The sequence below is a fragment of the Arachis hypogaea genome, chromosome 20 (genome assembly GCF_003086295.3).
Source record: "Arachis hypogaea cultivar Tifrunner chromosome 20, arahy.Tifrunner.gnm2.J5K5, whole genome shotgun sequence".
Taxonomy (NCBI): domain Eukaryota; kingdom Viridiplantae; phylum Streptophyta; class Magnoliopsida; order Fabales; family Fabaceae; genus Arachis; species Arachis hypogaea.
The window spans coordinates 61,466,593-61,482,104 of record NC_092055.1 but is presented as its reverse complement, the minus strand read 5'-3'; the positions used below and the strand labels follow the sequence as shown (position 1 = coordinate 61,482,104).

Sequence of the window (15,512 nt, the reverse complement as noted above, 5' to 3'; positions counted from 1 at the left end):
TGATAAGTGCTTATCTATGTCTGTGTCTTCATTACATGATCATTAGTAGTAATTAGTGTCTAGTTTGATTTTATCCCCAATTAAGTTATAGTCTATTTTTCTCATCATCAGCAAACATGAATAAAATAGTAGATCTTTTGAATAAGAGGCAATAAAATTTCGAGTTTAATAAGAGAAATTCTAATTAGTTAAATGTGGTGGCAATGCTTTCTGTCTTCTGAATGAATGCTTGAACAGTGCATATGTCTTTTGAATTTGTTGTTTAAGACTGTTAAATATGTTGGCTCTTGAAAGAATGATGAACATGAGACATGTTATTGATAATCTGAAAAATCATAAAAATGATTCTTGAAGCAAGAAAAAGCAGCAAAGAACAAAGCTTGCAGAAAAAAAAAAAAAAGCAAGCAGAAAAAGCCAATAACCCTTAAAACCAAAAGGCAAGGGCAACTAAAAAGGATCCCAAGGCTTTGAGCATAAGTGGATAGGAGGGCCTAAAGGACTGAAATCCTGGTCTAAGCGGCTAAACCAAGCTGTCCCTAACCATGTGCTTGTGGCGTGCAGGTGTCAAGTGAAAACTTGAGACTGAGCGGTTAAAGTCAAGGTCCAAAGCAAAAAGAAGAGTGTGCTTAAGAACTCTGGACACCTCTAATTGGGGACTTTAGCAAAGCTGAGTCACAATCTGAAAAGGTTCACCCAGTTATGTGTCTGTGGCATTTATGTATCCGGTAGTAATACTGGAAAACAAAGTGCTTAGGGCCACGGCCAAGACTCATAAAGAAGCTGTGTTCAAGAATCATCACACTGAACTAAGAGAATCAATAACACTATCTGAATTTTGAGTTCCTATAGATGCCAATCACTCTGAGCTTCAATGGATAAAGTGAGATGCCAAAACTGTTCAGAAGCAAAAAGCTACTAGTCCCGCTCATCTAATTAGAATCTGAGCTTCATTCAAAAACTCTGAGATATTATTGCCTCTCAACCTATTAGTCTTCTATTTTATTTGTCTAGTTGCTTGAGGACAAGCAACAGTTTAAGTTTGGTGTTGTGATGAGCGGATATTTTATACGCTTTTTGGGGATAATTTCATATAGTTTAGAGTATGTTTTAGTTAGTTTTTAGTCTATTTCTAGTAGTTTTTAGGAAAAATTCATATTTCTGGACTTTACTATGAGTTGTGTGTTTTTTTTGTAATTTCAAGTATTTTTCTGGCTGAAATTGAAGGAGCTGAGCAAAAATCTTATTCAGGCTGAAAAAGGACTGCTGATGATGTTGGATTCTGACCTCCCTGCACTCAAATTGGATTTTCTGGAGCTACAGAACTCGAAATGGCATGCTTCCAATTGCATTGGAAAGTAGACATCCAGGGCTTTCCAGAAATATATAATAGTCCATACTTTGTACAAGGATAGACGACGTAAACTGGTGTTCAACGCCAGTTCTCTGCCCAATTCTGGCGTCCAGCGCCAGAAAAGGATAAAAAACTGGAGTTGAACGCCCAAACTGGCACAAAAACTGGCATTCAACTCCACAAATGGCCTCTGCACATGAATTGCTTAAAGTCTCAGCCCCAGCACACACCAAGTGGGCCCCAGCACACCAAGTGGGCCCCAGAAGTGGATCTCTGCATCATCCATCATAGTCCACTCATATTTTGTAAACCTAGGCTACTGGTTTAGTATTTAAACAACTTTTAGAGACTTATTTTGTATCTCATGACATTTCAGATCTAAACTTTGTATTCTCTGACGGCATGAGTCTCTAAACCCCATTGTTGGGGGTGAGGAGCTCTGCTATGTCTCGATGAATTAATGCAAGTATTTCTGTTTTCTATTCAAACACGCTTGTTCCTATCTAAGATGTTCATTCGCGCTTAACTGTGATGAAGGTGATGATCAGTGACATTCATCACCTTCCTCAAACCATGAACGTGTGCCTGACAACCACCTCCGTTCTATATCCGATTGAATGAGTATCTCTGAGATCTCTTAATCAGAATCTCCGTGGTATAAGCTAGAACTGATGGCGGCATTCATGAGAATCCGGAAAGTTAAACCTTGTCTGTGGTATTCCGAGTAAGATTCAAGGATTGAATGACTGTGACGAGCTTCAAACTCCTGAAGGCTGGGCGTTAGTGACAGATGCAAAAGGATAGTAAATCCTATTCCAACCGGATCGAGAACCAACCAGTGATTAGCCGTGCTGTGACAGAGCGCGTGAGCGTAGTTTTCACTGGAAGGATGGAAGGTAGCCATTGACAACGGTGATCCACCAACACACAGCTTGCCATAGGAGGACGTGTGTGCGTGAATCAGAAGATAGAGGAAAGCAGAGATTCAGAAGACAAAGCATCTCCAAAACTCCAACATATTCTCCATTACTGTACAACAAGTAACTTTTAATTTATGCTCTACTGACTAAGATTTACAAAATAACCATAGATTGCTTCAAACCAACAATCTCCGTGGAATTCGACCCTTACTCACGTAAGGTATTACTTGGACGACCCAGTGCACTTGCTGGTTAGTGGTACGCGTTGTGAAAAGTGTGATTCACAATTCGTGCACCAATGGCTGAAGGACCATATTCGCCATATGGCACTAACCGATGACCTAGAGACACCCAACAATATCGAGGTTGTAAGAACCAGAGTTCTCACATAAAATCGCTTTAATAAAATAATAATTTTAACGGCCCAGAATCGGTTAGAAAAATTAGACATCTTAATTTGAAAATAAAAGGTGAAATTTGAATTCAATAGATTTTTTGAGTGGGAAAATGTATCTTTTGCATAAAGTTTTTATAAAAACGCGTTGGCACTTAAGACCGGCAGTACCGGCTCTAGAATGTCCAATACCGTATATTGAGAAAAATAAGATGTTGAAAATTGAATTTATTATTATGAAAGGACAAAAATAATTTAGAATAAAAAACGGGGCGCTAATCTTAAAGGTTTTGGCCCAAAGTGGGCCAAACGGGCCTTAAACACTAATGGGTTGAATCGAACCCAAATCGGGTCCAAGGCCCAACATATATATGTATGCTTAATGAGTTTTCAGCTCATTTTTGCCCTAAGACAAAGAAAGAGGCGCTGATTGAGAACAGAGGAGAGCTGAGGGTTTGGTCACTATTCACAACCACCTTTCGGTGACCATAACTTAAGCTACGGTACTCCGATTGATGAGCCGTTTGCGAGCACAGGAAGCTCTTGTCGAGCTCTTAGTTTTTAGCTAACCTTTGTTAATTAGAAATAAAAAATAAGCTCCATTTTCCAGCCCTAATAATTTTGCATTTTTGGGTTTGGTTTTTGAGTAAGTTTTGTAATTTTGGTTGTTTAAGGGTGATCTAGTATTGGAATATTGTTGGGTTTTACCTCTAATTTTGTGGATAAGGTAAGGTTTCACTAAACCTTTGTATTTAGTTGTTTTTGTGAACCCTAGGTTTTATGTGATATGTTGTATGATGTTAGATTGAGTTTTGGAGTTTGTTGGAGTGATGCATGGTGGTTTTGAGCTTGATGGCTTTGCTTGGTATTTTGAGTTGCATGGAAATCGGTCAAAGTATGGTTTTGATTTCTTTTATGTAATATGTAACATTTTTGGAAACTTAGGCTAGTGGATCTTTTTATTGGATTGAATTGGTTATTGAAATTTATTGGATTGATGATGTATGATGATTTTCATGAATTATGATGAGAATTATTGAGGTTGGGTAATGAATGTAGATGATGAAATCAGTATTGATTGTGTGGATGATACTTGTGATATAATGATCGTGATGTGATGATGTTGTAAATTGATGAAGGGACCTTTAAACTGTCAATTTTTATTATCCTTTATTACCATTCGATGCCTTGATATGTGTGTTAAGTGTTTTCAGGGTTTATAGGGCAGGAATGGCTTAGAGGATGGAAAGGAAGCTTGCAAAACTAGAAGGAATACAAGAAACTGAAGGAATTGCTGAGCTATCCAGCCTAACCTCTTGGTACAAAATCGATCATAACTTGAGCTATAGAGGTCCAAATGAGGCGGTTCCAGTTGCGTTGGAAAGCTAACATCCGGGCTTTGCAACGATATATAATTTTCCATAGCTACCCCAAAGATAGGCGATTCGCACGCATGGATCATGCGTACGCGTGACCTAGAGAAAATTCAATCCACGCGTACGCGTGGACAACGCATATGCGTGACTTTGCTGCGTGCTGGACGTATCAGAAATCACTGGGGGCGATTTTTAGGCTATTTTTGACCCAATTTTTGGCCCAGAAAATACAGATTAGAGGCTACAGAGTGGGGAATGCATCCATTCAATCAAATTTCTCATTATTCATAATTTTTAGGTTTTAGATGTAGTTTTTAGAGAGAGAGGCTTTCTCCTCCCTCTTAGGTTTTAGGATTAGGAATTCTTCTTCTTCTCAATTCCAGGTTCAATGTTCCTTTAATTTAGTTTCTCTTCTACTTTTATTTATTCTAAGCATTCGAGTTTATTTATTCCCTTTATTGATCACTTTATGTTGCTACTTTGATTTATGAACTCCATGTTAGATTTGATTTTCTTTATTTAATCTAATTTGAGGTATTTCATATTTATGATTTTAATTTAGCTTTTTACATTCTTAGCTTTGTTTGAGTAATTGGAGACTCTTGAGTTATCAAATTTCTTTGTTGATTGATATTTGAAGTTTGCTAGTTGATTTGGATCCCTCTAAAGCTAGTCTTTCCTTAGGAGTTGACTAGGACTTGAGGAATCAAATTGGTTAGTCTACTTGACTTTCCTTTATTTAGTAAGGGTTAACTAAGTGGGAGCAATGAATAATTCTCATCACAATTGATAAGGATAACTAGGATAGGACGTCCAGTTTTCATACCTTGCTAAGATTTTTCTTAATTATTAATTTACTTCCTTGTTATTTACATTCCTTGTTCCTTATTTCAAAAACCCCAAAAAGATTGAATCCCACCATTTTAGAAGTTGTCAAGAAAGAAGTGACCAGGCTGCTTGGAGCATATATCATTTACCCCATCTCAGACAGTAAATGGGTCAGTCCAGTACAAGTGGTGCCCAAGAAGTCCGGAGTCACAACAGTAAAGAATGAGCATGGAGAGCTTCTGACAATTAGAGTGCAGAATTCATGGAGAGTTTGCATTGATTACAGGTGTCTCAACCAAGCTACTCGCAAGGATCACTACCCCTTGCCTTTTATTGATCAAATGCTTGATCTCCTGTCAGGTAAATCCCATTACTGCTTTTTAGATGGTTATAGATGCTATTTTCAAATTCATATAGCTCCTGAAGATCAGGAAAAGACTACTTTTACATGTCCTTTTGGAATGTATGCATACAAAAGGATGCCTTTTGGCTTATGTAATGCACCAGCTACTTTCTAAAGATGCATGATGTGTATCTTTTCAGATCTTATTGAAAACTGTATGGAAGTTTTCATGGATGATTTTAGCGTATATGGTGATTCCTTTAACCTTTGCTTGGATAGTTTGGCTAGAGTATTAGACAGGTGTGTTAGTTCAAATCTTGTATTGAATTTTGGAAAATGTCACTTTATGGTAAAACAAGGTATTGTACTAGGACATGTTGTGTCTAATACTGGTATTTCTGTAGATCCAGCAAAGGTAGATGTCATTTCTAGTTTATCTTACCCCTCCTCCGTGAGGGAAGTCCGTTCATTCCTTGGCCATGCAGGTTTTTACCGGAGATTCATTAAGGACTTCAGGAAGGTAGCATTGCCTTTATCCAAATTGTTGCAGAAGGATGTTGAGTTCGAGTTCAGTGAGGATTGCATGCAAGCATTTGATAAAATAAAGATCGCCCTAACTCAAGCTCCGATTGTGAGAGGACCAGGCTGGAGCCAGCCTTTTGAGATTATGTGTGATGCCTCCAACCATGCATTAGGAGTGGCGCTGGCTCAGCGTGAAGGTAAGGATCCTTTCATAATCGCTTATGCGTCTAAGACCTTAGACGCTGCTCAGTCTAATTACACCACCACTGAAAAAGAGCTTCTGGCTATTATTTTTGCTCTGGATAAATTCCGAGCCTATTTACTTGGTACCAAGGTGGTAGTGTACTCAGACCATGCAGCTCTAAAGTATTTATTAGCTAAAAAAGAGTCTAAACCAAGGCTAATACGTTTGATACTGCTGCTGCAAGAATTTGATTTAGAAATTAAGGATAGGAGTGGTACCCAGAATTTAGTGGCAGACCACTTGAGTTGCCTTGAGCACATTAAGGAGGACTCCACTCCTATCAATGATGCTTTTCCATTTGATAGCTTGCATGCAGTATCTGAAGTAGTTCCTTGGTATGCACCTGTAGCTAATTATCTAGTTAGCCATACTTTCCCTCCTAATTTTACTAAGCATCAAAGAGACAAGCAGAAAAGCAAGTCCAAATATTATATATGGGATGATCCATATTTATTGAGGTGTGGTGCTGACCAGGTAATTAGAAGGTGTATGCCCCAATCAGAATTCCAGTCCATTTTAGAGGCCTACCACTCTTCTTAGAATGGAGGACATTTTGGCCCTTAAAGAACAGCTAGGAAAATTTTAGACTGTGGATTCTAGTGGCCTGCTCTTTTTCAAGATGCTGCTGCCTTTTGTAAATCTTGTCCCTCATGTCAGAGGTTTGGTAATATATCCAAGAGGAATGAGATGCCCCAACAGATTATGCTTTTTCGTGAAATTTTTTATGTTTGGGGTATTGACTTCATGGGTCCATTTCCAAATTCTAGTAGTTACCTTTATATACTGTTAGCCGTAGATTATGTTTCTAAATAGGTAGAAGCAATTCCTACTCGTACTGATGATGTTAACACTGTTATTTCTTTTGTTAGAAACCATATTATCTGTCACTTTGGATCACGACGAGCAATCGTGAGTGATCAAGGCACTCACTTTTATAACAAGAGATTAGCAGGACTACTGAAAAAGCATGGAATAGTTCACAAAGTAGCAACAGCTTATCATCCCCAGACCAGTGGACAAGCAGAGGTGTCTAACAGAGAGATTAAACGCATTCTGGAGAAGATAGTAAAACCTCATAGGAAGTACTGGAGCGCCAGACTTGTTGATGCGCTCTAGGCATATCGGACAGCGTACAAGACACCCATTGGGATGAGCCCCTTCCGCTTAATGTACTGAAAGGCTTGCCACCTCCCAATAGAGGTGGAACACAAGGCCTTCTGGGCTGTGAGGGAGTGCAACATGGGTTTTGAGAAGGCTAACACTGAAAGAAAGCTGCAACTGGCAGAACTAGAAATTCTTCGCCTCAAAGCTTATGACAATGCCAGATTATATAAAGAGAAGGTGAAGGCTGTGCATGACAAGCATATTAAGAGAAGAGAGTTCAGAGCGGGAGATCTGGTTCTCCTTTATAACTCCAGGCTAAGACTCATGCCAAGAAAGCTAAGATCCAGATGGGAAGGACCCTACAGAGTAGAGAAGGTAGAGCCATATGGAGTCTTCCACCTGAGCCATCCTTCAAGTCCCAATTTCATCAAGGTCAATGGACATCGCCTAAAGCTTTATCATGGTGAGAAGATGAAGGAACATAAAGAGCTAGAGGTCTTCCTCTTGGAAAACCCACCAACAGAATCAGAATGAGCCTGGAGACCGTCCAACTTAAGGACGTAAAAGCAAAGTGCTAGGTGGGAGACAACCCACCATGGTATGATCGTTCTTTTTCAGTCTTAGTCTTATTTTTTTTTGTTTTATTCTTAGTTTTATTTTATTCTATTTTTCTTAGTGTTCATTCATAATGTCTGCATCAACATCTGCATTTTGTATTCTACATACTGCATAAAAAAAAGGGGAGAAAAGCGCCTTCCACGCGTGTGCGTGAATCATGAGCACGTGTCACATACGACACTAAACCTTACAGAATGTTATGCGGGAGCAGTGCAGGAAGGGTGCCTTGCGCACGAGCCAACCCACGCGTACGCGTGGGTGACGCGTATGCGTCACCCATATTTTAGTCACCCTACGCGTAAGCGTCAGCGACGCATATGCGTGGATTGCCAAATCGGTGTCAATGGGTGATTTGGCTGAGAGTTGTGCTTCCTTGGTGCTGGTATTGTGCGTTTAGCACAACCAGTGGTCACGCGTATGCATCACCGACGCCTACGCATCACTAGGATTCTCGCTCACCCACACGTCGCCTCTTCTTTTGCACACCCATGCGTACGCGTGGGCGACGCTTACGTGTCACTTTGCAGATTCCATTCTTCTCCTTTTCTCTCTCCTTTCTCATTCTTTCCTCCTCCTTTCCTACTTTCATCTCCTCCGTCTTCCTTCTCATTTTTTTTCCTCATTACATTTACATTCTTTCATTCATTGCATTTTAACTGTATGCATGCTTTTATTTTCTTTTCTATGTTTATTATTTTTCTATTGGTGTTAAATGTCCTTATTCCACTGTTGCATTTCTCTTGCTTTCTTTTGGTGCTTAGTGATTTGTTTTACACTGTTGGATGATATTATTTATCTGTCAATGCCAATCTTTTATGATACCTGTATCCCTTTTTGCATTGACATGAATTTATATTATCTTGCATTACCCACACTCTCTCCCCCATTGTTGCAACTTTTGCACTATTGATATGCCATTTGCTTCTACTATTTTCTCACTTGCATGTTGTAGCTACCATGTAATTGAGACCTTCGTTATTTGGCATCAACCCACCCATACTTTATTTTTTTTCTTATCTTTGTTTCTGGGTTACTTTTCTTCCCTTTTTCTTTCAGGATGGCCACCAGGAAGAGAACCGGAAGACGTTTACATGGGAAAGACACAAAAGTTCCTACGCACAATCTTTAGAGAAAGGCATCAGTTGGAGCAACCCGTCCACTTGTACATCTTTGCATGCACCAAGGACGGTGCAATCTTTAAGTGTGGGGAGGTCGATACCGACTTCCGTGGGTTAGTTATTTCCTTCTCAACACCAATGTTTAATTTTCTTTGTTAAATTAGTTATTGCATTTGCATGTTTAATTGCATGTTTGTTTGATTTTATGCATTTAGCTACTACTTGGTTAAAGTAATGAGTTTCTTTTTAAGACCCTATTTTACAGTATTTCACTAATTTAAATTAAAATCTTTTTGTTAAATTTGTTTGAAGACTGTAAATTGGAACATGGTTTAAAGCTAGAACACACAACCTATGAGATTTGAGCTTAATTATATGGTTACATTATTTAACCATAAAATTTTATTCTTGTGTTTTTTCTTCTCTATGACTGTAATCTATATTTTATTCCATCCTATATGTCCAATGTTTAGTGTATTTATATGCATGCATATGACTGAGGCCATTATTTGATTATTAGCTCACTTATCCCAAATAGCCTACCCTTTCATTCACCTTTGTTAGCCACTTTATGCCATTTAATCCCCATTTGTTCTATATTTTACCACATCACTAGCCTTAAGTGGAAAAACAAGTAACTACCCCAATTGAATCTTTGGTTAGCTTAAGATAGAGATTGTTTGTTAATTAAGTGTGTGGAAATTGTGGAAACATGGGTTAATAGGAAATGTGTTATGTTTTTACTTTATTTAAATATTGGGAATTTGGGTACCTACTCATGTAAGACCAGAAAAATTAAAAATCCATGGGCATTGATATTTTGTTTTTACTTTTATATTTTTAATCAACAAAAAAAGAGAGAAAAAGAAAAATAAAAAGAAAAAGAAAAAAAAAAAAATATATATATATATATATATATATATATATATTATTACAATATAAAATAAATAAATAAATAAGGGGACAAAATTACCCCAATGTCAAGTTTAATAAAAGATCAATGCATATAGGGTGAAATTAAGGAAAATTCCGTATATGAGTATGTGAAATATACAAAAGTGGGAATTTTGGATAGCCAGGCATGATTTTAGAGTTATATATAGTATGTGTGTATGTTAGGTGAAAGCTTAGGTTGATTAAAGATTCATATTTCAGCTCACTTGGCCATACATATATCCTCACCCTTACGTTAGCCCCATTACAACCTTGAAAAGACCTCATGATGTTTGCATTGGTACATTAAATATTTGTTGATTAGTTAGATGAAGAACAAAGTTTTAGAAAGCATGACTAGAGAAGAGTAGAGTGAATTAACCTTAGACACTTGAGAGATTTGAGTGCATATACACTATCAGTGAGGGTTCAATGCTTGATTCTATGTTCCCTGCTTTCATGAGCTGTCTTCTTATAAGTTTACATGTCTTTACTGTATAATTTGAATTAGTGGAATCTGATTTATGTTTGTCTTGGAGAATTTGTTTACTTTTAACCAAGTAGGTGGAAGTATTTTTGCATCTAGTTGCATTTATATAGATAGGTTGCATTTCATAAGTTTTACTATTCCTCTTCACTGCTTTATAGCTTTTCTTGAGCTTAGCATGAGGACATGCTAATGTTTAAGTGTGGGGAGATTGATAAACCACTATTTTATGGTTTATCTTGTGCTCAATTGAGTGGCTTTTATCAAGTCTTTGCTCACTTATTCATACAATTGGCATGGTTTTACAATTCTTTCCTTATTCTGTGATATAATTGAAAACATGTTTCTTGGGCCTTTAAACTGTCAATTTTTATTATCCTTTATTACCATTCGATGCCTTGATATGTGTATTAAGTGTTTTCAGGGTTTACAAGGTAGGAATGGCTTAGAGGATGGAAAGGAAGCATGCAAAACTGGAAGGAATACAAGAAACTGAAGGAATTGCTGAGCTGTCCAGCCTGACCTCTTGGTACTAAATCGATCATAACTTGAGCTACAAAGGTCCAAATAAGGCGGTTTTAGTTGCGTTGGAAAGCTAACATCTGGGTCTTCGCAAAATCATATAATTTCTCATATCTGCTCCAAAGATAGGCGACACGCATCCGTGGATCACGCGTATGCGTGACCGAGAGAAAATTCAATCCACGCGTACGTGTGGACGACACGTACGCGTGACTTTGCCGAGTGCTAGACGTATCAGAAATTGGTGGGGGCAATTTCTGGGCTATTTTGACCCAGTTTTCGGCCCAGAAAACACAGATTAGAGGCTACAGAGTGGTGGAATGCATCCATTCAATCAGATTTCTCATTATTCACAATTTCTAGGTTTTAGATTTAGTTTTTAGAGAGAGAGGCTCTCTCCTCTCTCTTAGATTTTAGGATTAGGATTTCTTCTTCTTCTCAATTCCAGGTTCAATGTTCCTTTAATTTAGTTTCTCTTCAACTTTTATTTATTCTAAGCATTCTAGTTTATCTATTCCCTTTATTGATCACTTTATGTTGCTACTTTGATTTATGAACTCCATGTTAGATTTGATTTTCTTTATTTAATGCAATTTGAGGTATTTCATATTTATGATTTTAATTTAGCTTTTTACATTTTTAGCTTTGGTTGAGTAATTGGAGACTCTTGAGTTATCAATCTTCTTTGTTGATTGATATTTGAAGTTTGCTGGTTGATTTGGATCCCTCTAAAGCTAGTCTTTCCTTAGGAGTTGACTAGGACTTGAGGAATCAAATTGATTAGTCCACTTGACTTTCTTTTATTTAGTAAGGGTTAACTAAGTGAGAACAACGAACAATTCTCATCACAATTGATAAGGATAACTAGGATAGGACGTCCAGTTTTCATACCTTGCTAAGAGTTTTCTTAATTATTAATTTACTTCCTTGTTATTTACATTCTTTGTTCCTTATTTCAAAAATTCCAAAAAGATACAATCTCAAAACCAATAATAATTACACCTCCCTGCAATTTCTTGAGAGACGTGCCGAGGTTTAAATACTTCGGTTATCAATTTTACTAGATGTTTGTTATTTGTGACGACTAAACTTTTGTACGAAAGGATTCTTGTTGGTTTAGAAGCTATACTTTCAACGAGAATTTATTTGTGCATTTCTTTACTGACAGAAAATCCGCTCGTCAGAAGGGTTGAGTGAATTAGGTGTGGAAGTGGTGAAAGTAAAATAGAATGGTAAAGTGTCATTTGTGGTAGTGTTTTGTGATGGATTGGGTAGGTTTTGGTTTGGTTTAGTTGTAAATTTTGGAAGTTTTGAGAACCTATTAAATTTTTGGTAAAATCCAATTTTTAGTGAGCCTTCATTTTCAAAATTGATTGAAATTTGTCTTAAATTAAAGTTCATATAAAGATCATTAAATTGATATAAATTTTGATGAAAATGGATTTCTATAGAGGAAGTTATGAACGTCTAAAGTTTGGTGTTTAAAACTGATTTCTGCAACTTTACAAAAATTTTGCAAGTCTGGACGGGTATGTGTATGCGAACCCCCCATACGCGAGTATACCATTATGTTTGGCATCTATGCGCACGTAAACTCTTGTATGCGTACGTGAGATGAGCAAAATTTCACGTATTCATACGCATACATTGGGCATATATACGCATACACCCTGTTTTGCTGAAAATTGATTTTTCTTCACTTTTAAGGGTTCTCTAACTTTCCAAACTTCTTTAACTTCTCCCTAAGACTTGTGGATAGTACTTAGGCCCTAAGACTAGTGGAGATGGGTTAGTGAACTAAATTGATAATTTATATACGAGTTTTAGAAGACGGTGACTTAGGCTTGGTATGTCAGTTAGGTGGGTTTATGTGAACTAGTGGGGAGCCGGGTTGATGATGAAATTAAAATATTGATGATGGATGACAAGATTGGAACTTGAAATGAATGATTATGGTTAATGGAATGAGTATAAACGGAAGTGTGCTGTGAGTAGTGAAATCTGAGATGGATTATGTGATTGTGACGTGCATTGTTCTCCGTCATAGGGACTATGGTAGTCTCACGCCTACGTTTAGATGTGAGGATTGTGGCAGTCTCCCACTCACGTCACATGCACTGTCTTAGCAAGTTGCTATGCACCTCGGGCAAGGGCTGTGGCAGTCTCTCGCTAGTCTGAGGTAGCGGTGCCGACGTAGGGGTCGAGGAAGTCTCCCGCTCACATAACCTTTCTGCCGCCAGAGTGAACTTGGACATTATAACCCGAAAGAGGGTGCCGGGCACTATAACTCATGGGGCACAAGATAAAGTGTTGGGCACCAGAAAGAGTGAGTAGGGCACTATAACCCTGGTCGAGGCAGAAAGGCGATATCCCGGGGATGTGTCGGGTTGGCCTTTTGAACTGACATGTGATATCATGAGCCAAATAGGATAGGCATTCATCGTATGTATCTTTTACATGCTTGCTTGATTTGATTACTTGAATTATGCCTAATTGAATAATATGTCTAAATGCTAATTTACTTACTTGATATACATGAGTACTATTTGTGCTTTACTTGTTTGCATTAAATGTGTTTTGCTGGCGTTGAGGAGGATCGGAAGGCGGTGGCGATGGGAACACATGGAGGTTAGGTTGGGGAAGGCTGTGGGATAGAGCAGTGTGATTAGTATTAGATGAAAATTCCCCAATGTTTAGATAACCCTGTTTATGGCTTATGGTTTTGGTTATCTATTTTTGGTTAAGCTTGAATATCTGTATCGGTGTGAAGTTCTAGGATTTCCTTTGGCGTCCCAAAACTTTACATCTTATATATTGGCACTGTTACCATACTGAGAACCTCCGATTCTCATACCATATGTTGTTGTTATTTTTCAGATGCAGGTCGCAACCTACCTTCGTGAGTTTACGGATTGTGACGGAGCAGAGGATCATTGTTATCTTGTACTTTTGTTATTATATTGTAGTCCTCTCACTTTTGTTATTATACTCTGTTGCCCTAGAGGCGTATTATGAGAGAAAACTTGTATAAGCTATTTTCCTTCAGAAACTCTGTATGTTTGTATATGACTAGTCAGCCTAAACTCCACGGGCCACGACTAGTACTCTATGACTACCATACTTATAGATATCTATCTTGACTATTATTATATTAAGTCTCATGTTGTGTCTGTGCCTTTATGTTTTATTCTGTTCGTGCCTACGTGTTTAGTTATCGTGTGTGAACGCTTCCTGTTTTGTAATTCTGCTTTATGCGATTTTGAGTTTTTGTTCCTTCATCATGCTTCTAGTTATATAAATTCTTGAATATATATACTATAATATGAGTTTTAGAACTGTCTTGACACTTTTTTATCCTTTGCTTTATGGCTAGTGGTAAGGCTTAGGGTAACGGGGTGTTACAGAGGTGTTACTTCTTGTTACTGATCAGAGGCTACCTAATGACAGACAAGTCAAACAACTGTCAATCTGCGTTGGGTGCCACTACTGCTGGACTTCAGGCGATGCCGTGCATTGTCTTGGGGCTCGGCAGTGCATTCCTAGACATACCACTCGCTATGCACTGCAGCACACCGAGGTAGCACAGACATCACCGACTGCACTCTGCTGTTGGTGTCCTCGATATACCAAAGATTTTTGTAATGGTGTCCACCTGACCGAGGGATTTTTATGTATCCTATGGTTGCGAGGTAAAAATTGTTTATGTGTTTCTTATCTTTTGAATTTGTAACTTGTTATGACATTACGTAACATGACTCATGTTATTCTAGTAAATATTATTGGATATTTAGTCTTGTATTATTGCAATGCTTGAAAGTCTCAACACAAGATGGGAAAGCCCAAAACACTTTGTCGAACATGCTACAGTCGCGGACCAAAAGTTGCCCATCGTAGTAAGGTACGGCCCTGAGGTCACAAATAGTTCCAAGACAACAGCTTTGCAATGCCTGCAGCAGTTTTGGCACCTTGTTGTATGACTCCTCCCAATCCCCGTATATCTGTGCAATTACCTTTGGCTTTACCATCCAGACCTTTTTGTAGGAGGCTTTGAAGTAATACCTATACCGAACTGCACCTTGCAGAACAAGGATGCTGAAGGATGGGTTAGACTATATCAACGGCAGGATGACCTTGTAGATGAGGCTGCTATCCAACTGCTGATGATCTTGAGACATGGTGGGTGCTAGACAAGTATGCGCTCCATCAACCCTCCGGACCTCCCTAATAAAATAAAACATCCATGGTTGGAAACTACTCAACATATAGCAATCATGAATGAGTAAGTACGCCTCAATTAAACTTGAACTCACAAGTATCAAAGGTTCTATCGAAGTGCAACACAAAGACTCTATGGACATCCATTTACCGCTTGATGGCAATGCATATGGTACTTTAATCGGTCCGATTCGACCACTTGGTACTCAGCACTTCTGTGAATACTGTAGTTCTTCACGCCTTGCATTATTGCATCTCGGCATTTGAATCTGTGGCCGACCCAAAACTCAACCCTACCGTCTAGGTTGTAATCCTCTTTCTAGGTGTTGAAAAATGGAGATTTCTCATGCATGGCATCCAGATTGAATGTATGATAGTGACTTAGAACATCTGATAGCGGCAGAATTGGGTGGGGGAGAGGCAAAACATATCACAACGCTGTCTTGGCCGGCGTCTCCGGTAAAAACTCCTCCTCCTCATCATCCTCAGAGGAATCACTATTGTTGCTATCCGTAATGTACTCTTCATCGGAGTCTT

The 15,512-nt window shown here is 38.3% G+C and overlaps 1 protein-coding gene across 1 annotated transcript; it reads right to left on the bottom strand.

The window, feature by feature from the left end:
- Positions 1-14,536: 14,536 nt before the first annotated feature.
- On the bottom strand, positions 14,537-15,222 carry LOC112785890 (uncharacterized). Its single transcript, XM_025829310.1, has 2 exons — positions 15,127-15,222; positions 14,537-14,869 (listed from the first exon to the last, which is right to left on the bottom strand). The coding sequence occupies exons 1-2, from the start codon at positions 15,220-15,222 to the stop codon at positions 14,537-14,539; spliced, it is 429 nt and encodes a 142-aa protein (XP_025685095.1).
- Between the last annotated feature and the right edge of the window lie 290 nt (positions 15,223-15,512).